The sequence below is a fragment of the Durio zibethinus genome, chromosome 24 (genome assembly GCF_047325235.1).
Source record: "Durio zibethinus cultivar Kanyao isolate XHJ-2024 chromosome 24, ASM4732523v1, whole genome shotgun sequence".
Lineage (NCBI taxonomy): Eukaryota > Viridiplantae > Streptophyta > Magnoliopsida > Malvales > Malvaceae > Durio > Durio zibethinus.
In genome coordinates, this window is record NC_143185.1 from 934,487 (window position 1) to 958,532 (window position 24,046).

Here is a 24,046-nt window from a genome sequence, read left to right on the forward strand (position 1 = left end):
GGTCAAAAAAAAAGTTTTCATTGCATTATTTCGGATTCAACTTTTAAGTAGATTTGCCTAATAATTATTTTTATACAAAAATTATATATTATAATTAATATTCAATTATTGATATAAAAATATAAAATATATTTTTTAATTTTATTAAATTTATATTATTATTAAAATTTTAAATATATTATTTTTATATTATATTTATATCATCATATCATATTTTAAATTATATAATCTATTTATCTCAATCTCAATTTTATATATATATATATATATATAAATCCGAAATCATTTACACCTTTCTACTTATCAAAGTCAAATCAAAACTCACTGTTCTCAACCACACTGATAACACCACGATCCTTGCGCTTCTCAATTCTTAAAAAAAGGAAAAAATACCTCGACCCACGTGTCGGCAAAAAGGCGTTGCCGTATATTCTCTCCGGGAATCCCAAAAGGGGACCTCAATCTTTTTCCGCATTTCTTTAATATTTTATATGTTCTTTTTCTGGTCTTTGACTGCTTTATGTTGATTAGGGTTACGGAGAGTTTATTTTGGAGAAATGGGGAGAAGGAAGCTTCAGCTGAAGCGAATCGAAGACAAAAGTAAAAGACAGGTGACTTTTTTGAAGAGGAAAAATGGTTTGATCAAGAAAGCTGAAGAGCTTTCTGTTCTTTGTGATGTAGAGCTTGCTCTCCTCATCTTTTCCCCTACAGGAAAGCTTTATCAGTTTTCCAGTGGAGAAAGGTTAATGAATTCTTCATCCCCTTTTCTTTATTTTGCAATTTCTCAGCTTCTTTTATTTCTATTTCTGTTTCTATTCTCTGAATTATTACTTGATAGTACATTAGTTGTACGATTCATCTCTTTGTGAATATATCGAGATATATTTTTTCTTTTGGGGGGTTTAAATGGTTTGCATGGAAGTTTATCTGTTCAACAAAGATTAAAATATGTTTGGTTAATCATTTATTATGAATTTTTTTGGGTTCTATCATTGTATTATTTCGATTTGAATCCTGTTCTTCTAAATCTAGGAATTATTCCAATTAAAAATATTTTATCAAATTTGCACGTACTTTTGTTTAAGCACACGTTTTTTTATGTTTCATAGGGTAGAATTTTCAAGTGCTTGTGGATAAATTTAGTCGAAGTAATATCCAGTTTGTTTCGTATTAAATATATATAAAATAAAATTAATTTTTTAATATATTTTTATATTATTAGTATTTTGTCATATAAAAAATCATTATGATATAAATAAATTAAATATTATTATAATGAAACATTATATTTTGTGTTATTATATTAATTCTTCTTGAGAACTGGGGTGATATTTATTTAGGTTTCCACTTGTGCCAAATCCTTGAGGAAATGGCGTTTTTCTACTTTTGGCTTACACAAAAGTAGAAAGATGTGGCTGGATACAGACCACAGAGTGGAATGTTCTAATTTTATCATAAGTTTGTAGCTTTAGAGGGTTGACTGTTTATGTTACATCATCTCACAGACGTCAAAATTCAGCTTTCTGTCTTTGTCTAGATTCTTATGGAATTACCTCAATTATTTACCTTAACCAGAGTTATATTATGGTAAAACGCCATTAAGATTAAAAGTTACCATAGTATTTATCACAATACACAAACTAAACATGTAAATTTAAATTTGAAAAATTATCCAATATATTAATTTTTTAACTTCAGAGGTAAAATCAAGATAAAAATACATTTTTGATATATTTTAAAAAAAAGACGAGTATCATCATTTTAACTCCGTTTATGAAATTAAAAATTTTTTTTATTAGTGTATCAAATAATTTCTCTTTAAATTTTTTATACATAATATTAAAACAACATCTCTAAAAAATGTAAATAAGAAAAAAATAATGTAAAAATATTAGTTTTATAATTGTTTATGACAAGTTTTGATATTTTGAAATCATTGTATAATTACTTTTTTTTAAACTTGAAAAAAGAAATTATTATTAGTAAAAGAGCGTTAGAAAGCTAAATCCAGCTACTAAGTTAGTGTATAATTACGTCTTTATCAACATTTTCAAATACATTTTTTAATATATATTATGATCAAATAATCATTTATTAAATTTTCTCTCATTAGATTTTGCAATTGATTCTTCATTATTTTCATTATTCAAAAATCTTTTTCAACACTTGAAGTCACAATTGGTTAGGTCAAAGTGAATTTGTTTAGAAAAAACTAGTAGATAAATAATATCTTTGTTTTCACTAATTTTTCAACAAAATAACCATGTTCCTTGGCATCCAAAAATTTCAGAATTAGAGCACCTGTCAGTAATTCAAAAATAACCATAAAATCAATTACTAAAAATTCAAAAAATAAAATTAAGTAAAATGAATTAATTTTTCTTTGTCCAAAACTGAAATAAATTATTTGGTTTAAACAAAGAAGCAACTCAATATTAATTTTAGTGAAACTATTATTTAACACTTGAAGTTGTCTATTTATGACCACATAAAATTGACCAATGCAAATGTGAGATCTTTGTAACACAACTTAGATATCATCCATACTAAGAACTACAATATCATATTGTTCACAAGATTAAAAAATTTCAACTAGTAAAAGATCTCATTCATTATGTCTCATATTTTGTAGTTGTTTGGATATTTCAACTAATTTCATAGCATTAACAATATATTGACCTATCCTTTATAAAGCTCTTTGTGGAGACTTATACTTAACTTGTGAGGTATTGCCTGTTTTAACTCGACAATCTTATGATTTTGTCTCACAAAAAACTTCTCACAATTATGGGTTTAGATCTCTACATATATATCATATCATATCCTCACATTCTTATAATGTGAGATTGGAGGTATAATAATCTCTTCATGTTAAAGCTTGATATCATCGTCAAGCTTAATATAAAAGCATACATAGAATCAGGATCACATTAGATGTAAAGATTTTTACCATGTAACACTTAACTCCATTGAGATTTTAAAGGTGATTCTTACTGTGTAGCATTTAACTCTCATTTGACTGATGATTGTTTTGATAGCATTTGTATAGAGCCACATCCAATTTATGAAGTATTGTTTACTTTAATCCAAAAGTCTTATGATTTTATTCCACGTTCATCATTCACATATATGTCTAAATCGTTAAAATTACTACTTATGTAAAACTATAATAAAAAAATCTAAGCTTTGGTACCACTTGTGGAGACCTACACCCAATCAACGAAATATTATCCATTTTAACTCAAAAGTCTCATGATTTTATCTTACAAAAAGTACCTCACAGGTATAGATTTAGCTTTTTATATATGTGTCATATCATATTTTCACATTCTTATAATGTGAGATTATGGCCATAACAATCTTTCCCTGTTAAAACTTGACATTCTCATTAAGTCCAACATAATAATATACATAGAATCAGGATCATAATAGATGTTAAAATTCTAAATGTTGCTCATACTAAGTAATACTTAGCTCCATTGGGATTCTAAGGGTGGCTCTCACTGTGTAACATCTAACTCTTGTCTGACTGATGATCGTTCTGATAATATTTTTGTAGACCCACACCCAACCTGTAAAGTATTATTCACTTTGATCCAAAAGTTTCATGACTATGTTTCATACTTATCATTCACAAATATGTATAAATTGTTAAAATTATTACTTGTGCAAAACTATAATTGAAAAACCTAGGCTTTGATATCACTTATGGAGATTCGTACACAACTTACGAGATATTTTTACTTTAACTCAAAAGTTTCACAATTTTATCTTACAAAAAATGCTTCACAAGTATGGGTTTAGCTCTCTACATATATATCATATAATATCCTTATATTCTTTTACTATGAGATTGAAACATCACACTTTCGACATTTCATTTGTAATTCTTAGCACACTACTCATTAAGTTTAGTTAAAAATGAAATCAAAAGATTAAATCAAATCTAATCATTTTCCACTTGTAAGTTTATCATTTAATGACTCAACAACTTTAATAGTTTGACTTTGTTTGAAAATATCATACCTTTTGCTTGAAGCCCAACAACATTTAGCAAATTACTAACCTTTTGCCTTTTCCTATCAAATTCAAATTTTTTTTCCTCTAAATTATCAAAGAAAAAAAATCTCTTTAAGAGGCGTTTGGTTAGCAAATTTTTAGACTCTAAGAGGAAAAGAATATTGAAGGGGAATGAATGATTTTTGGGATTTCTTGATCTTAGAGAATGTAAAATTTTTGTGTTTAGTTAGAGGAATGTAAGATTACTTAATAAAATCTTTTACTATATTGTACTTGACATTACGTGAATATAGCACGTAAAAAACATGAAAATATAAAAATAACTTATTTTTTAATATTTTATAAGATGTTTTAATTATAAATTATTTATTTACTTAATTAAATATTTAAAATATATATATATATTTTTACGTTGCACGGAGCTTAATTATTATCCTAACATTGATTATCTCTATGTTGATAAAATATGAGGATCGACCTTTTTATAGATGATACAGATAAATGTTAAAAGTGACATTTTTATAGATGACATTTTGAAGTAAAAACAAAGTATTAAATATTCAAAAAGATGACTTATCAATTTTTCTTCATCGGAGGAAAATAATTTTTTTAAAAGGCTTTTGGTTTACGAATTCTTAGATTATTTAGTTTGTGAATTCTTAGATTATAAAAAAAAAAAAGTAATATGAAGAAGAATGAGTGATTCCCGAGGTTTCTTGATCTTAGAGAATGCAAAAATTTTTTGTTTGGTTAGAAGAATATAAAATTACCTAATAAAGTTTTTTACAATATTATACTTGATAACATGTGAATAGCACATGACAAATATAAAAATATAAAAATAACTTATTTATTTAAGATTTTATAGGATTTTTTAATTATAAATTATTTATATGTTTAGTTAAATATTTTCAAAATATTTGTATATATGAAAAACTAAGAAATAAAACTGTATGAAAAACTAAGAGTAAACTTGAATGTATATTGAAAAGTTGCTCATAAAGAATTATACAAGCACCTTAGATTTATATACAACTAACTAATGGGTAAACTAGAAAACTAAATCTTCCTAAAACTGATCTATAATTGAGAGATTGTCTATCCTAATTTTTTATCCTTAATTCTAGGGATACAAATACCTAATTTTTAAGATACAAATATAAATATATAGATTATAAGATTACAATCAGCCATAAATAAATATTTTTTCACACTACCCCTCAAGCTGGTGAATATGTATTTTCTATTCCTAGCTTGAAAATAATTTCTTGAAATATTGCATTGCTAAGACCTTTAGTCAACACATCTGTAAGTTGACCCTTAGTTGATACATATGGTGTACAAATCAACCCACTATCTAGTTTTTCCTTTATGAAATATTGATCTACTTCAATGTGTTTTGTTCTGTTATTTTACATAAGATTGTGTGTAATGTTTATTGTAAATTTGTTATTATAGTAGAATCTCATTAGTCCTTCCCACTTAATCTTCAATTTTTCTAGGATAATTTTCAACCCTAATGGTTTACAAATTCCTTGAGCCAATGCTTTCAACTCTGTTTTAGCACTTAATCTTGCCATCACATTTTATTTTTTACTCTTTCAAGTCACAAGATTATCACTTAAGAAAGTGCAATAGCTTAAGATAGATCTTCTATCAATTGCTGAATTTGCTTAATCAACATCTATATATGCCTTTAAAACTAGCCCTGATATTTTTTTAATAAGATACCTCTCCCAGGATTGGCCTTCAAATAGTATAATACACAATAGATAATCTATAGGTGCACTTCTTTAGGACTATGCATAAATTGACTTATCACACTTTTTAATCTCATATTAGAAGAATGTGTGAATATACTATGATTTATATGTAGAAATCTAAACCCAAACTTGTGAGATACTTTTTGTGAGGTAAAATATAAGACTTTTAGATCAAAGTAGATAATACCTTGTAAGTTAAGTGTAGGTCTCCACAAATGATATCAAAGTGGTCATCAATTGACGAGAACTAAATGCTACGTCATGAGAGTCATTAAATGCTACATAGTAAGGCCATGGGAGTCATTAAGTACTACATAATGGGGAATCACTTTTAGAATCTCAACATCTGGTGTGATCTTATTCTTGTGATTGGACTCAACTTAACAGAGACATCAAGCTTTAAAGTTAGGGAGATTATAACATTTTTAATCCCACATTGGAAAAATACGTGGATATAGTACGATTTATATGCAGATATCTAAACCTAAACTTATGGTATGCCTTTTATGGGATAAAATCATAAGACTTTCGGGTCAAAGTGGATAATACTTTACAAGTTAGGTACATGTATTCACATAGCATATGCTATATTAGGTTCAGTATGTGAGAGATAAATGAGTTTTCTAACTAATCTTTGGTACATCTCTCTATTATAGTAGTATCTTCATTAGCTTCTCTAAGTTTATGATTAAGATTTATAAAAATATTTGTAAGTTTACATATAAGCTTATCAATTTTTTTCAAAAAAGCCATTACATATTTCTATTGTGAGATGAAAATACCATGCTGTGAATGAGCTACTTAAATTCTTGAGAAATACTTCAATCTTTTAGCTCTTTTATCTCAAATTCTCTAATCAAATACTGTTTTAAAATTTTTTTCTCTTTTTTATCATTTTTAGTTATAATTATATCATTAACACACACTAATAAAACTGTGACTCTCTCTAAATCGGAGTACTTGATAAATAATGTATCATCTCCTTGGCTCTGCTTATATCCCATTGTTAGCATCACTTTGGCAAATCTCCTGAATCAAGCCCTAAAAGACTATTTAAAGCCATATAAAGCCTTTTTCAGCTTACATACTTTGTTTACTTCTAGAGGACCTCTAAATCTTAGTAAAACTTTCATATATATTTTTTCTTCCAAATCACCATGTAAAAAGCATTCTTTACATCAAATTATTGAACCTACCAATTATAATTTGCAGTCAATAATAGCAAAATCAAATTATTAAAGCTGCCAATTGTAAATTGCAGCCAATGATAATAAAATCTTAACTTTATTCATCTTAGTAACTAGAGCAAAATTTTTTTGATAATCCACTCCATAAGTTTGAGTGTAGTCTTTAGCCAACAATTTGGCTTTATATTTTTTAATAGTACTATCTGCCTTGTATTTTACAGTAAAAATCTATTTACACTTAATTGAATTTTTTTCTTTAGACAACTCTACCAGTTTTCATATCTTATTTTTCTCTTAGGCCTCCATTTCTATCTTTATAGCTTACCTTCATTTCTCATTGGATAATGCCTCGGATAATGTAGTTTGAACAAAAATAGTGTTTAGACTCATAAGAAAATTTTTATAGGATGGTGAGAATTTTTTAAATGACACAAAATTAAAGATTGGGTATAGTAGATGCTTAGTACATTCTCTAGTTCTTTTTGTAATGATAATAGGTAGATTATAATCATTAATCATAGTTTTAGAAGATTCATGCTTATTTTGAGAAATAGAGTCAAAAATTGTAGTTACCTCATTTTCAAAGTTAGGATTAGGTTTTTGAACTTGCATTGGTTCAGGATCTGAAACTTTTTTTCTTGAGTACACCTGTAATTCATTCATAGAATCAAAAATAATATTATTCTTTATCACATCTTCTATATTTGGAATAGGTTCAAACTCAAATTCAATGTTTAACTTGGATTTAGAAGAAATGGATTTTGACTCAAAAAAATTAATGGGTGAAAATGTTGAAGAAGATGACAAATCAAGCAAAAAAGAAGTCTTTATCCTTATCTTTCATGAATGAAGTCTCCTCTTAAAGATAAGGTTAAGTAAAAAAAGTTTATTTTTTTTTAAATGACATCTGTAGACACATAAAATTTTTTAATAGGAAGATGATAGCACTTATACCCTTTTTCTGAATCGATAAATATCCCATAAAAATACATTTAATTGCTCTAAGATCCAACTTCCTTTTATTATGACTATGAAATGAACAAATGATGTACAATCAAATATCCTAAGTGTGAGGTTGTTTGTGGTATTAAAGTTAGGATAAAATTATGGGAGTAGTTCCATAGGAGTTTTAAATCCCAAAACCTTTGAAGGTAACCTATTTATAATATATGTGGCAATAAGAACAATTTCTTTCATGTAGGATTTGAGTACGTTTGCTTGAAAAAATAAAGCTCAAGATGTGGCTAGTAAATGACTAATTTTTCTCTCTGTCACTCCATTCTGTTATGAAGTATTAATATAAGATGACTCATGGATAATCTTCTCATTTTAGAAATAAGTAGATAAACTTTGGTTAAAATAGTCTCTTGCATTATTAGACCTAAATCACTTGATTTTCATTTCAAATTGATTCTAAATCATGGTTTGGAAGCTTAAAAATATACTATTCACATTGTCATAACGTATAGATCTGTAGACTTACTGCTAGATATGGATTAAAGGAGTCACCACCAATCTTTTTTGTTTAGGTGTAATTGGCCATATAATTAAATCTGGCCTATCTAAAGATGAGTCCTAAGATTGACTTAAATATCTTTAAATAGTATATTCTGATCTACAAAATCAAAGTTTAAGTTTGGGAGTCAATTACGTATGGAGAATGTTATAGTACCTTCATGACACCTATCCAAAAGATGGTACCAATTTGACTTCCAATTATCCAAGCCTTGTACACATTTATAATTTATCAAAATATTTAATATTGAAAATTAATCTTAAAATTATCTCATTAGTTTGGTAGAAATTTAAGATAATTCTTTCACCTCAGGAGTATTCATAGAGACTATTGTCCCATTCTGAAGAGACTTCATTGTCGGATTTATTAATATATTTTTTTATTCACAAAAATTAGTAAAGTCTTCCAATAGTTTGGTAGGATTTAAAAATAATCCTCTAATAGTTTAGAGAATAAAAATTATTTTTATTATTATTTTTGAACAATTGATTTATGAAATTTCTCAATATAGAATTTTTCAATAGCTTGGTGGATTCCATAAATTTTAAATGTATGAAAATTCTCCAATAGTTTAGTAGAATTCATAAATTTAGCTTGCAGGGATTTTTATTTGAAAATTTTGTTTTATATTGAAAGGATTTTTTTATAAATATTTTTTAAAAACTTAAAAAGATTTTTTATTATTATTTTGAAAACTTTATTTGTAAAGATTTTTTATTTGAAAAGGGTTTTTTTTTTATAGAACCATTTAAAAAAAACTCATTTATTTTTCAAAAATAAAAGAGAAAAAATAAAACAAAAAATATATAAAATAAAATTAAAAAAATAAAATAAAATGAAAAAAAAAAAACCTGCAATCGAATTGGGTCAGAACATAGGTCGGTGCACAGGTCACCAAGTCAACACGTGGGTCCTGGGTTGTCCAAAGCGACGTCATTCTAGGTCAGTATAAAAGGCATTTTCCAGTATTTTTTCTCAGATGCCCTTTGCTCCATCTCTCTCTACCCTAATTTTCTCTACCTTTTCTCTAAAAAATTTAATCAAAAACTAGAAAACTTACTGATTTTTGGAAAGATGGCCGAAAAATTCAATCGATCGTCGAAAACTTCATCGAAAAACTCATGTTTATCCCAAAAAACCTAGAAAACCCAAAAATTTTTAGAAAAACCCAGATTTCTTAAAAATTTTTCAAATTTCTTCCAAAATTTCCCTGATTGCTCCTAAAATTATCTAAAATCCTAATTCCAACCCTAAAAACCTAAAATCAAACCTAAAAACTTCAGATTGAACCCAAAATCAATCTTTTAGAATATTCCTACTACTCAAAATTTTTTCAGACCTTTCTCTCTAAGAATTTTTTGTGTCCATCCTCTGCAAAGCTAATTTAATTTATAGGCAGACCTAGAACTAGTTTTAGAAAACGGATAGGATTAATCATAGGCTTAAATCCTGGGATTGCATTTTGTCTAGTATGATTTTTGGTCTAAAATTTTAGCAATTGTATAGATACGATTTGCATTAAAAATTTTGACCATGTGGGATTCTGATTCTGATTTTGATTCTGATTTTATCCTTCACATATGGATTGGAGTAAAAATGAAAAATGAAAAGAAAAGAAAAAATAAAAAAAAATAATAGTAGTATACCATATTATTATATTATAATATATACTATAATAATAACAAAAATACTAACAACAAAAGAAATTAACTCAATTGGGCTCGAACAAAATAGGTGTCTACAGCTACCATTCTTTACACATCTGTGCTAGATAGGGATGTTGAAAAGACCTAGACACCCCCTTTGTTTGAGTCAAATCAAGAATGATCCATGAATCTAAAAAATGATCTGGATTGAGCCAAGATCAAGTGACCGAGACGAAACCACAGGTCAAAAAATGAAATGACCAGGATCGAGTTGATGTCAATGATAAATGATCGAGACGAAATCACGAATCACAAAAAAATTATCTGGATTGAGTTAAGATAAAGTGATCAAGATGAAACACTAAGTCAAAATAAAGTGACCAAGATCGAGTCGAAATTAAAAATGACCAGGACGAAACCACAAATCATAGAAAATAATCTAGACTGAGCCAAGATCAAGTGATTAGGATGAAATCACAAGTCAAAATGAAGCGACCAAGATCGAGTCGAGGTTGAAAATAAATGACCAGGATAAAACTATGAATCATAAAAAAATAATCTGGACTGAGCCAAGATCAGGTGACTGGAATGAAATCACAAGTTAAAAATGAAGCGATTAAGATCAAGTCAAAGTCGAAAATGATTGGGACAAAATCATGAATCATAGGAAATGATCTAGACTGAGCCAAAATCAGGTGATCGAGACAAAACCATAAGTCAAAACGAAACAACCAAGATCAAATCGAGGTAAAAGTAAATGATCGAAATGAAACCGTAAATTATAAAAAAATGATCTAGACTAAGCGAAGATCATATGATCGGGATAAAATCACAAGTCAAAATGAAGCGACCAAAATCGAGTCAAGGTTGAAAATAACTAGGACCAAATCACGAATCATAACAAACGATCTGAATTGAGCTTATATCAGGTAAGTGAATAATGTAAATGCATGCCCTATCTAGGATGCAAATGAAACATTAATTATGGTACTAAGGCTTTTGCATTCTTATTTTTGTACACATTTGGCAAAGAAACCATCCATCATTAGCCTGAATATTTATCTTTATCCTAAGGAAAACTATGGAAGCCACTTTTTTCTTATTTGAAAAAATTCATCTTTGGTCATTGTCTCCTTTAAACAACTTTTTATGACTTTGTTCAATTATTAATCATTATCCCAATTTCAAAGCGTGAGATACAAGTTATGCACTTTTTCAATTCATGGCAAGGTATAAAGAAAAAAGTATATAACTAAGAGAGGACAATAAGATGGCTTTCATTTATTCAAATAAGAAATAAATTACAAATGATGATATAAAGACAACAAGAGAGTGTACAGGGATGGCTATTCAAAGTAGTAATGTCTCAAGATAAATGATCAGATAATCATGATAACAAATCTTGAGTTTCTTTAAAAACTCAACTAAAATACGATGCACTGACACCTTAAAGCTCTTTGAAATTCACTGTCTCTAGTATGCCTTTTCAGGTGATGCCATATTCTATTCATTCGAATTTGCCTTCGTTCAATTCAAGTTGCCCTTCTAAACATGAACTTTTCCTTTAGGGCCCAAGCCGTCCTTTTGAGTTTTCAACCTGAACATTTTTTTTTTTTAGATTAAGCAAAGTACTTCTTTACGGCATCAGAATTAACAAGATTAGAAAGTTCATCTCCATCCATTTCTAACAAGATTAAAGCTTCTTTTGAAAAAGCTTTTTTTACCATATATGGTATTTCTCAATTTGGAATCCATTTTTCGCTATCATTACATTGACTTAGAAGAATTCTTTTCAATACCAATAATCATTCTCAGAATTGATGAGGTCTAACCCTTTTGTCATGAGTTCTCATCATTTTTTGTACAATTAGCCATGACAAAGTGTCGTTAATTTTTTTTTTCAATAAGGTTTAATTGTTCATAGCACTCTTGGACCCATTCAGCTTCTTTTAATCCTACTTCCTTTAGAATTCTTAGGGATATGATCTCTACTTCTATTGGTAATACAGCTTCTATCCTATAAACCAAAGAAAAAATAATTGTCTTAGTAAAAGTGCACATGGAGGTTTGATATGCATAAAAGAAAAAAGGTAATTTTTTGTGCCAGTCCTTATATATTTCAATCATTTTCTCTAAAATCCTTTTAAAGTTCTTATTTGTGGCTTCCACTACCCTATTCATTTTTGGGCAATATGACGTTGAATTGTGATGTTTGATTTTAAACTGAACACATACTTTTTACGTCATCTTATTATTTAAATTCTTTACATTGTCTGAGATGATTCTTTTTTAGAGCCCATATCTATAGATTATCTCTCTTTTGATGAATTTACAGACCATTAATCTAGTCATAGTTATGAAAAAAAGAGCTTCAACCTATTTAGTGAAGTAATCAATCATCACAAAAATGAATTTATTCCCATTCGAGGCTTTTGGGGTAATGAAACCAATGACATCCATCCTCCATATAGAAAATGGTCAAGGTGGCACTATAACATGTAAAGCACTGGGTGGAGCATGAATCTTGTCAGCCTAAATCTGACATTTATGACATTTTCAAGCATAATCAATGCAATTTTTTTTCATCGTCAACCAGTAATATCCAACTCGCGCATAACCTATCTTGCCATTATATGCCTATTTGCATGTGTTCCACATACGCCATTGTAAACATCTTCAACAAGCTTTTTGGCCTCATAGGCACTTATACAATGTAATAACACTTGGTCTCTGCCTCTTTTATACAAAATATTTCCATCTAAAAAGAATCTCATAGCCAACCTTCTTAAAATTTTCTTATCACATTTTGTTGCTTGATTTAGGTATTGCTGACTCTTTAGATATCACATAATATCATGATACCAAGGGTTGCCATCCTCTTCCTTTTTCAAGTTGGCATAATGTGTCATAACGTCTAGATCCGAGAATCTATCGCTAGACATTGATTTAAGGGAGTCGTCACCAATCTTTTTTATCTAGGTGCGATTGGCCACTTAAGAAATCTGTCCTTTTAGGGAACACCTAAGTTTAAGGGCCCCTAAAAGAATAGGTTCAGGTCTACTAACCATAACAGGGTTCGAGAGTTCGATTACGTGTGAGGAAGGTTATAGCACCCTCACAATGCCCATCAAAAGATGGTACCAGCTTAAATTTATGTTATCCAATAAGTCTTAAAATTTTACCAAGTAATTAATTGTTAAAAATTATTCTCAATTGACTCTAATACTTTAAACAGAAAATTGAGAAAATTCTCTCACCTCAGGAGTATACAAGAAAAACTATTGTTTTACTAGCAGAGGCTCCGTCGTCGGATTAGTTAAAGAAAAATCAAAATCAAAATCAAAATAGAAAGGAAGGAAATGATGATTGTTCTTGTGTAGGAAAAATTGATACTTTCAACTTTTTCCCCAAAAATATTTTTGGAAATTTATTTTTAAGAAAAATTGATACTTTCAACTTTTCCCCAAAAATATTTTTTGAAACTTTTATTTTCAAGGAAAATTGATACTTTCAACTTTTCCTCAAAAATTTATTTTTTTTGAAAATTTATTTTTAAGAAAAATTGATACTTTCAACTTTTCCCTAAAAATATTTTTTGAAAATTTTGATTTTTAAGGAAAATTGATACTTTCAACTTTTCCTCAAAAAAAAAATTTTTTTTTTGAAAATTTATTCTTAAGGAAAATTGATACTTTCAACTTTTCCTCAAAAAACCTTTTTTGAAATTTTATTTTTAAAAGAAATTGATACTTTCAACTTTTCCTCAAAAATATTTCTCTTTGAAAATTTTTATTTTTTTGCAAAAAATAAAAATAAAAATAATACTCCTCAAAATAACTAACACACAAAAAAAAAGTAAATAAATAAAATACCAAAAAGAGATTATCTTGCCTTGAGGAATTCGACGTGGCTCCACTAGATTATCCATAGCCTTCACCAATTTGACACGATCTCTCCTATTTTCCACGAAGGAAATGATGGCTTGAAGTGTTGCTGAACATAACCATATACTCCCATTTGGTTGCCATACATTTGTTGCGGATACATAGAAGCCATTTGCTGTGAAAATATGTCCATATACTGTGCTCCCAGAACTGATTGAGGATGAAAACCAGCAAACCGGTTTCCCTGAACAGCCTTGTTATTAATTGCTGACAAATGACTGGTTGTGATTGGCTGAATGTACATACCCACCATTTGATCACTTCTCATATGTTGAGGTCCTTGAGGTTGGCCATGTGTTACACTAACTTGAGTAACCATTGATTGAGGATATTGAGCACCCGCAACTGGCTAGAGTCTGGCGCCTGTACTTCCCAGAGTGGTGGTGGTAGCAAGCCACTTCTCTGAGCACCATAGACAGGTGAAGAAGGCTGCTGTTGTAGAACCAATTGACCATTCCAGGCAGGACCTGTGCCTTGAGCATATGACTGCTTAAATCGAGGCAATCCCGTGTTTGGTGCAGCTCCAGTTGCATGAAAATTTTGCTGCTACTGAGTAGGCTGTCGTTTCTGGTCTGTAAAATTCCCATCAACAACCTTCATTCCCACACCAACCGGTTCTTCCAGAAATCAACGAAGCTCCAACACTGTCGCCTCTGCATGCCGCTACAGTCGCCCACCGTTGATGCTGAAAATTCACCATGAACCTTCCTTCGACCTATTCATCTCCTATTTATGGTCAGTTTCTCACCAACCATCCTCCAACAACGTAGATCTAGAAAGGAATCTGTGAACTTTCTTCACTGTTTTGGTTTCTTTACACTGTACGATCATTCTAGGTTCTGAGTACGTCAGTGGCCCCTTATTGCTCTTCATTTTTATTATTTTTTATCTCCAAAAGCTCAACATTCGCTATGGTTTGTCATCGGCGCTGACAGTGTATGACCAAAGGGCACTGTGGAAACTTGACCTTGAAAACTATTGTCAGAATAGAAAGCCATCTGCTGGAGTTGCTCTGAAGAATGCGATGCTGTCCCAGAAAATAACTTCTGCCGAGGCTTCTATCAAGTGCACCATCTGCTCTCTTTTTCCATCAGCTTGGTTGCCAGGGCTGGGAGAAAATCAAAAATATTGGGCAAACCCCAAAGTCTCCATTATTTCTGAGATGACGTACCCGAACTTGGTGCCAAGGCTGGCCATTGATAGGCGATCCAACCTTGCTGTATAGCCTTGCTTTCTTAACATCCTGCACTCAGGACCATAGGGGTTAGCCACTAATGTTTGACCAGCAAGCATTCGTGATCTCTTTCGTTGGGTAACTTTGTTTTGGCTCGAGAGGGTGCCTCCAGCACCTCGATCTAACGGGATGCCCCCAGGATTTTGATTTTGCGATAGACCATGATCCTGGACGGGATCATCATTCATTGTGGGTGTAATACCCGAGATATACCACTCACTGCTTCTGTAATATTTTACGGACTGCAGGAAGTGAAAATGGTGAAAAAAGAGTCATGTATGACACCCCGAATACCCTCATGATCCTCTTTCCACATACCACTGTCATAAAAACCAATCCCTGACTTGATTATGCCTTCGCCTCTAAACACACAAAGCATGGGAAAGAACTTGTCTTTTTATCACCAGCTTGAAGCCGCTGAACTCGAGACTGACATCTTCAGAATTCCTTTTCCCTCTTAAGATCCTGCTTCAATGATTTCGCCTTTACATGGTCATACACGGGCTGTCTAGTTAGCTTCTCCATTTCAGCAGCTCAACCCGAGGTTTCAAGCTATGTCACATCTGCCGTTTGCTCAGAGGGCAGTCACAGGCACGTCACGATTGACAAATGCGATGTCTTGGTCTTTAAGCACTTCATGGAAGGGGAGATCGCCCACCAAAGAGAGGCCTTGAGGACTGGTAGAGATGGGGGCTTTCCCCTCTTTTTTTTTTCTCTCCTATTCGGACTCCTCCTCTTATTCAGATTCCTCCTCTATCTTTTTTTTTCTCCCCCCCTTCTCTCTAAAAGCTGAAGAACTCCGGTGGAACGTTCGTCGGATTCTAGAAAATTTCATCGGAATCTGGAAAATTTCACCGAAAGTTGCTGGAAGATCACCGGTTTCTGGGATTCTTCGTCGAAAACTGGGCAGGTAATCGGAAACTTCAAGTTTGGCCAGAATTTTCGTCGAAAAATTCAAACTTCGCCGAAAAATTCACCGGAATCTGGAATTTCCCAGAAAAAAATCGCCAAAAAGCTTCAAAAAATTTCTTCTCACTCCCAGAACACTCCTAAACATTTTCTCAGCTTCCTATACGCCTCATTTTCTCTCAAATCAGTAGCTTTGCTTACTGTTTTCTGTGTCTTCTTTATCTGTTCCAAGAGGGTGCCTTTTATAGGGGTTGATCAGGAGTTCCTGATCAATCCCAATTCCTCTTTGGACGGGGATTCAATCTTTGAATCCAATTGGACTCTTTTGATTGAATCCCTACTCCTAGTAGGATTCTTCAACATTTAATCTTAGCCATAAAAAAGAAAAAAAAATAATAATACTATCAGATAATCAAACAAAATTAGATGGATGAATAAAATAAAATTAACAGATAATTAAAATATAAAATAAGATAAATCCAAAAATATTTACCAGAGAAAAAAAAATGATAATGATAATAATAATATAATAATAATGATAACATAATAATAACAAATATAACTATATAAATAAAATACATATAAATATTAATAGAAAAAAATAAATATATATATTAATACACAATAATAATAATAATAAATAAATAAATATAAAAAAAAAGAAAAAAAAACAACAAAAATAATACCAGATAGAAATTGAATTAGGCTTACCCTTTTGGGCCAGGCCCAATTGATCTGGGCCTGGACCCAATTGGGTGTCTACATAATGTACTGGTATGTCCTTGATATCTAATTTGATAGGCTAAATTTCAATAATATCATCAATCTATACCATTCAGCCAAGGTAGCCAAAACATCTATAATATGATTTTCTTCATGAGGTAAATGTTCAAACTGAATTGCCCTGAATTGTTTACATAGCTCTAAGATGTATTTGTGATAAGGGATGAGTTTTGAATCCCTTATCTCCCATTCACCTTTTAGTTGATAAATGACTAGAGCTGAATCTTTGAACACTTATAATGCTTCAATTTTTTTGTTTAAGTAGCATACAGTTTCATAACACAAGCCTCATATTCAACTACATTATTGGCACAATTAAAGTTCAATCTTGCTATAACAGGGTAGTATTGCTCTGTTAAAAATATTAAGACTTCTCCAATCCCATACCCTATAGCATTGGTAGCCCCATCAAAGTACATTCTCCATATCTCTTCATCGCCATTATCTTCTTCTAACCCTGAGATGGCTATTAATTTTTCATTTGGAAAATTCAACTTCATAGGTTCATAATCATCAGCAACTTTATCTATAAAAAATTCAGCAATGACGCTTCTCTTGATTATTTTATAGCTCACATACACTATATCATATTTTGAAAGCATCACTTACCATATTATGATTTTTTCTGATAATGATGGCTTTTCGAAGATGTATTTGATGGGATCCAGCTTAGTTATGAGCCAGGTTGTATGGTAAAACATATACTACTTGAGTCTTTTAGTTGTCCAAGCCAAAGCACAATACATCTTCTCTAGTGCTAATACTTGGACTCATACTTTGTGAATTTCTTGCTTAAGTAATAAATAGCTCTCTCTTTCTTACTAGATTTATCTTGTTACCTTAGCACACATCTTATTGATTTTTCATGTATCACTATATATAAAATCAATGGTTTTCTCGAAACAGGTGGTGCTAATATTGAAAGATTTGATAAGTACTATTTAACTTTATCAAAAGCTTCTTGACATTCTTCATTCCACTCACTGGGATTATTCTTTCAAAAGAGTTTGAAAATAGGGTCACATTTAAAAGTAAGTTAAAAAATGAATCGAAAAATATAGTTCAATCTGCCTAAGAAGCCTTGAACCTTCTTTTATGTGCCTGGAGGAGATAAATTTTGAATGGCTCAAATTTTATTCGGGTTAACTTCTATTTCTCTTTCACTGACTAGAAATCTTAAAAGCTTTCCTGACCTGGCTCCGAATATACATTTGACTGGATTTAGTTTGAGTTGAAACTTTTTTAACCTCTCAAATAATTTTTTAAGATTAACTACATGATCCTCTCCTTTTTTAGATTTATTTATCATGTCATCTATATATACTTCAATCTTTTTATGCATCATATCATAGAAGAGTATTACCATAGCCTTTTGATAGGTTACCTCGACGTTCTTTAGCCTAAAAGGTATGACTTTGTAGTAAAAAGTTTTTCATATAGTGATAAATGTGATCTTTTCCATATCATCTTAAGCCATCTTTATTTGATTATAATCAGAGAATCCATCCATCCATAAAAGAAAACACTGAATGTAAGGTCGTATTATCCACTAGTGTATCTATATGAGGTAACAAAAAATTATCTTTTGGATTAGCTCTATTCAGATCTCGATTGTCTACACATATTTATACCTTTCCATCCTTTTTGGGGATAAGTACTATATTATCTACCCATTCTAGATATTTGGTCACTTACAGAAAGCTTGCATCAAATTTTTCCTTATTTTTTTTATTTTTGACAACATCTCTAGCTTTATTCTTCTCAACTTTTGTTGCATTGGCTTGCATTCCAGCTTCAAAGGTAACTTATGCTCTACTATTTTAGTGCTGAGCCCAAGTATATCTCGATAGGACTAGACAAACACATCCACAAACTCTTGAAGGAAACCCTTTAACCGTTGTCGATCACCCACTGAGAGTGAAGTATCAATCTTGACTTCATTTTTGTTTTCAACATTACCCAAATTGATTAATTCAACAACTTCTTGATGAGGCTCAATGGATTTATCTTTCTACTCAATTAGCCTCATTAAATTCAGAGATAAAGTGTATTCTTCAGAGTTTTTTTTAGTATCAAGTTCACCGATATTAATCAAATTTTTAAAATTAAAACCTAAACCATTGTCATGATTACCTTCACATTCATTTGGGGACCTAAAAGCTAATAGAATAGAAAATATTGGCAAGAAACTTTGAATAGAATGAAAAAAATGAACAAAATGCATGTTTTTACTTTTATTAAAATAATGAAAAATAAAAGGCCCCAAACATAATAGTTCATCCCAATGCTTTTGGACATAAGCAATTAGGAGATGTGATTACATTGAAGAAAAATAAAAAATAATAGGTACCTGAATGAACTTTTAATTCTTCAATTCATATTCAAATGGGTAGAGGTAAACTGAAACTTTTTCATTTTGACTTTCATTATCCACCATATGAATGGATAGCTTGGCAAAAGCTTTCTACCATTTTGGTTCTTTTTTTATGTCTTTTTCATCTTCCAAGTGCATGTATCTTTCAAGAGTGAAAATTACATTTAAATAGGGAAAGATCATTAGTCTATTTTTTCCCTTTTGTTGTTATTCTGTACTTCTTCTGTCTCATAAACTAATCCTAATTTATAACTGTAATCTTTAATCTTAGGAAGCTCTCTTATCCTTTAAAGATTTTTGCCAAAATCGAACCCAATACTTCAACCTTGTTAATCATCTGATTGATCACAATCTAACTGAATTTAAGTTCTTCACCTACTACATTAATAGGTTTAAAAGATCAGTAAGAACATTTCAATGATTCCTTTATTGCTTCCACATATAGGGCATTTATGGGTTAGGTCACCAATAGATCTTCTTCTCCAGTCACAATTAACAATTATTCTTTTACATTGAATTTGATCTTTTAATGCAGTGAGAAAGAGACAATGCCTACCTTATGGATCCATGACCTTTCTAATAAGTAACAATATGATGGAGAGATATCCATGACCTGAAATTTTATATTAAAGACACATGGCCCAATTTGTATGGGCAACTCAACATCTCTCAAAACTTCTTATCTAGTTTTATCAAATACTTGAATCACCATCTAATTGTCTTGGATATGGGATATATCAAAGGGTAGCTTGGCCAAAATAGACACATATATAACATTAATAGCTGATTCATTATCAACAAGAACTTTAGCTACTATATGGCCTTTACATTTAACGATGATGTGTAACATCTTAGTGTTCCTTCTACCTTCAGACAAAAATCTCATCATCGTTAAAAAAAAGGTGATGTGGCACCATTAGGTTCCCTGTCAAGTGATTCACATAGTCTACAGATATTTTATAGGCCACATAAGCTTGATTTAATACCTTTAGCAAGGTATTATAATGTGGTTCAAAGTTCAGAAGAAGTGATAATAGAGAAATTTTAGCTGACATCTTTTCAATTACTTAACCATAGAATATTCGTTATGCTTGACTTGCTTTAAAAACTCATATACCTATTTTTCAGGCATAAACTTCGGGGCATATTTCTCTAAAATCTCTAGTTTAGTCTATTTCTCTTTTTCTTTTCTTGTTTTCTCTAAAGTTTTCAGATTATAACATATTCCACTTCTAGTTATGCCTTTTACACTCGTTATAATGGTAGTTTTAGCTTTCGACATATCCTTTTGCTACCTTTGAGTCATTACTTCATACTCATATCTCTAAGGTACCATTTTTTCATCTTTGTAGAGAAATGGACGTAAGACTTTAAAAGCTACTGGTTTGGGAACAAACTTATTTCCAACTGATTATGGCTTCTCCTTACAGTGTATGATGATAGGTTTTGGCACCCACCTATTTGTCATTGCCACAATGATGTCGTTCAAGGCTCTTAACTCTTCATATAACTCTATCTGGTAAAAGTTTATTAGCTTCTGTACTTTATGTCAATTAAGTATCTTGAAACTCCGTTATGATACTGACTTCTTTGATTTATGATGTATCTTTTCACATAGATGCATAAAGCTACTGGTTATATCATCTAAACTTTATATAGGGCTTTATACAGTAGGTTAAATGACATCTTAAGCTCTTTTACCCTTTTTTTCACATGTTTTCTACCTTTCTCCAAAGCATTGATTGTATGACTGGGTAAAAGATTCTTACTGACATTGGGTATTGAATTCCCACTAGTATCAAAGCTTATTAGCCTTTCTTTGATTAGACTTTGCACCCTATGTTTGAAGTGCACATAATTCTCGATAGAATGTTTTGCTACTCCAAAATGGTAATCACAGTAGGTATTGAAATCATACCATTTAGGATAAATATGTTCAAGCTATTTAGTAGGGATGGGAGCAATTAGGTGGTTCTTATAAAGTTCTTGGTATAGTTCAATGTAACTTATAGGGATAGGGTCGAATGTAGGTCTTTTCCTAGTTCATGGTTCTCGGACACTACTTGTTGTGCCAACTAGGTGAGCTGGTGATTATGGTGAAAATTGATAAGAAGGTCATGTAGTCGGTTGAAAGGTAAAGGCATGACTTGCTATGTTATGGTATGTAGGATAGGTTGGTCGAGAGTAGCTTTTGAATTGTTGCCCTTCAAGATTCCCAACTTGAACCTCATTTTTTTTCTTTTTAATTACTCTTTTAAAAGGTTCTCTTCTTTCAAGCTTATCATTTTTTATGATCTCTCTCGAAATCACCTTATCAGTAAAGTTTTTAATTACATTTTTTATCATTTTTTCATAATATGAAGACTTTAAAGTGCTCACAAATGGCATTATAATTTCTTTTTCTATCAAGAAAGGTTGTACCTAAGTAACTACATTCTGTCACCTCTAGGCATATTGCTTGAAAGATTCAAATGCTTTTTTCCATCCCTTATAAAAAAAAAGTGATTGGAGGTCATATCAATGATATAACGGTACTGATTAATTAAAGATCGAGTTAGATCTTTCCACATCTTTATGCGAGTTTCATCTACCTGAATATATCACCTTGTTACAGACCCAATTAAGCTATCTTGAAAGACGTGCGTGAACAGCTTCTCATTGCTAGCATGTGTAGCTATTTTACGATAATACATTATGATATGCGTGATAGGGCACTTGGTACCATCATACTTTTCAAACTCGATACTTTGAACTTAAGCGGTATCACCATATCGGGTACCAGATAAAACCTCACTGCATCCATAGATTCGTAGAAATCAATTATAGCCCATAATATTTTCTTGAGCCTATTCATAGCTTGATCAACTTTAAAATTTTTTAAAGACGTCATTGTGTGTAGTTTTTTTTCTTTTTTGCCATATCCATAGTAGGGAGTTGAATAGGCTCTACTACTTTTTCAACAAAAATAGGTTTGTCATAACCTTAGACATTCTCATAACCAGGTGCATAAGTCATTCCTAAGTAGTTATACTTTGAAAAAGTTATTTATTAATATTAGAAGATTAGGGCAGTTTGAGTCTGTTATGGATTGAAACCTTGAAGATATGTTGATTCAGTAGCTTCAGGTGAGGTATCTTCCTCCAATACCTTTTTTCTATTTACCTTTTTCAGGGCTTCCAAAATTTTGCTTAATTTTTTTTCAAGTACCTTATAAGCATTTCCTATCCTCTCAAGGTGATTTAAATTATCTTGCTTCATCTTCTTAGCTTTAGCCCGAGTATTGTATGAGTCTGTAGCTATTTTTGTACCTTGGTACCACAATTAAAAATCAATGATGATGTTATGATAATGAATAAGTAAATGTGATGCAATGCATGAAAATAAAATAAAATAAAATATTTGCCACTTAAAAATTCAATAAAAGTGAACCTTCATTTATTTCACAAAAGTATGTCTTACATCAAATCTAATATTGTTTCTTTACCAAAAATGCTTAACTTGCTCATACTGGTCTTTAGCCTCCTCAATGAAGTTCAACAATCTCTGTCTATGCTCTCCTACTGGTATAATTAAAGCTCTCAATGTCTCAAACTTTGTTGTCATCTCACCTATCTTGGTCATTGCTTTGCCTATCTGAGTTGTGAGGTGCTTTATATATCTTTATCTTTCCAACCCTTCTCTCTTACCGCATTATACCTGATAGAATAGTTCTCTGTGCTTCTTTGTGAAGGTTCTAGCATGATCTTTTTGTTCATTCAATTTTAGTGTTAGGGTCAAAATGTAGTCTAAAAGCATTTAATTTTCCCACTAAACTTTTTCATAATCATATTCTATTTGTGCATATTCTTTTTTTAACTTTTTGTTATCACAAGCTAGATCTGTGTTGTTAATTTCTTTGGCCTGTACCTGTATGCGCAATCTCTTATGCTCTTAGTGCAGCTCTCTTAATTCCTTAAAGGCATCGTCTCATTCTCTAACAACTTTTTAGGCCTTGCTATAATCTTTAACAATCCTGTAGACTTGGTTTTCTAATTTTTTTGCTTTATTTTGCCACTAGTCTTTTTTTCCCTGGAGCTTCAAAATTTTTTGTTTTAGTTTTTCTTTTTTTGCTTCATATTTTTTTCTTACAAATTTTGGTTCTAGAGGTATATCATCTAACTCATGGTCTACTAATTGACACTGGTCTGTAGGTGTAAGTGCCATCTCTTACCCCTTTTTGGTTCTCCAATTCAGATATTTCAAAGTGGCTTTATCAATAAATGGTCCAGGGCTTACCCTTTTGGGCTTCTTCCAAGCTTTAATCATGCTATCAATTTTTTGAAAAGTTTCGGGTTCTCCATATGAACAATCAAACTAGCTAAGCTTATATGTCCTAAGAGTAAATTGTTCAGCTCCATGTTGTCTCCTTACCATCACTGGTGCATAACTCGTTAACCCCCATAGACTTAAAAATGGAACTTTATCTCATCTCCACATTGATTTCATAGGTTCCCTGTTCATCCATAAAGCTAACCATTTTACTTGATCAGCATGAGTTCTTGCAATAGATGTTTTCACTCTTTCTGAGTCTTTACTTTTGACCAAATGCTTTGACAGAACTCTTTAATTAGGTTTTGGGTGCAGAAATAAAGCTTGGAGAATGCACTCTTTTTACATTCGAAATAACTTTT

At 30.8% G+C, this 24,046-nt stretch overlaps 1 protein-coding gene across 1 annotated transcript in view; it reads left to right on the top strand.

Moving 5' to 3' along the window:
- The first annotated feature begins 527 nt into the window (after positions 1 to 527).
- Positions 528 to 24,046, top strand: part of LOC111315887 (agamous-like MADS-box protein AGL31) — a 34,076-nt gene continuing 10,557 nt past the window's right edge. The window contains exon 1 of the mRNA XM_089753991.1: positions 528 to 742. Coding sequence (XP_089610117.1) covers positions 558 to 742 — 185 coding nt within the window. The 5' untranslated portion in view covers positions 528 to 557. The remainder of the gene's footprint in view (positions 743 to 24,046) is intronic.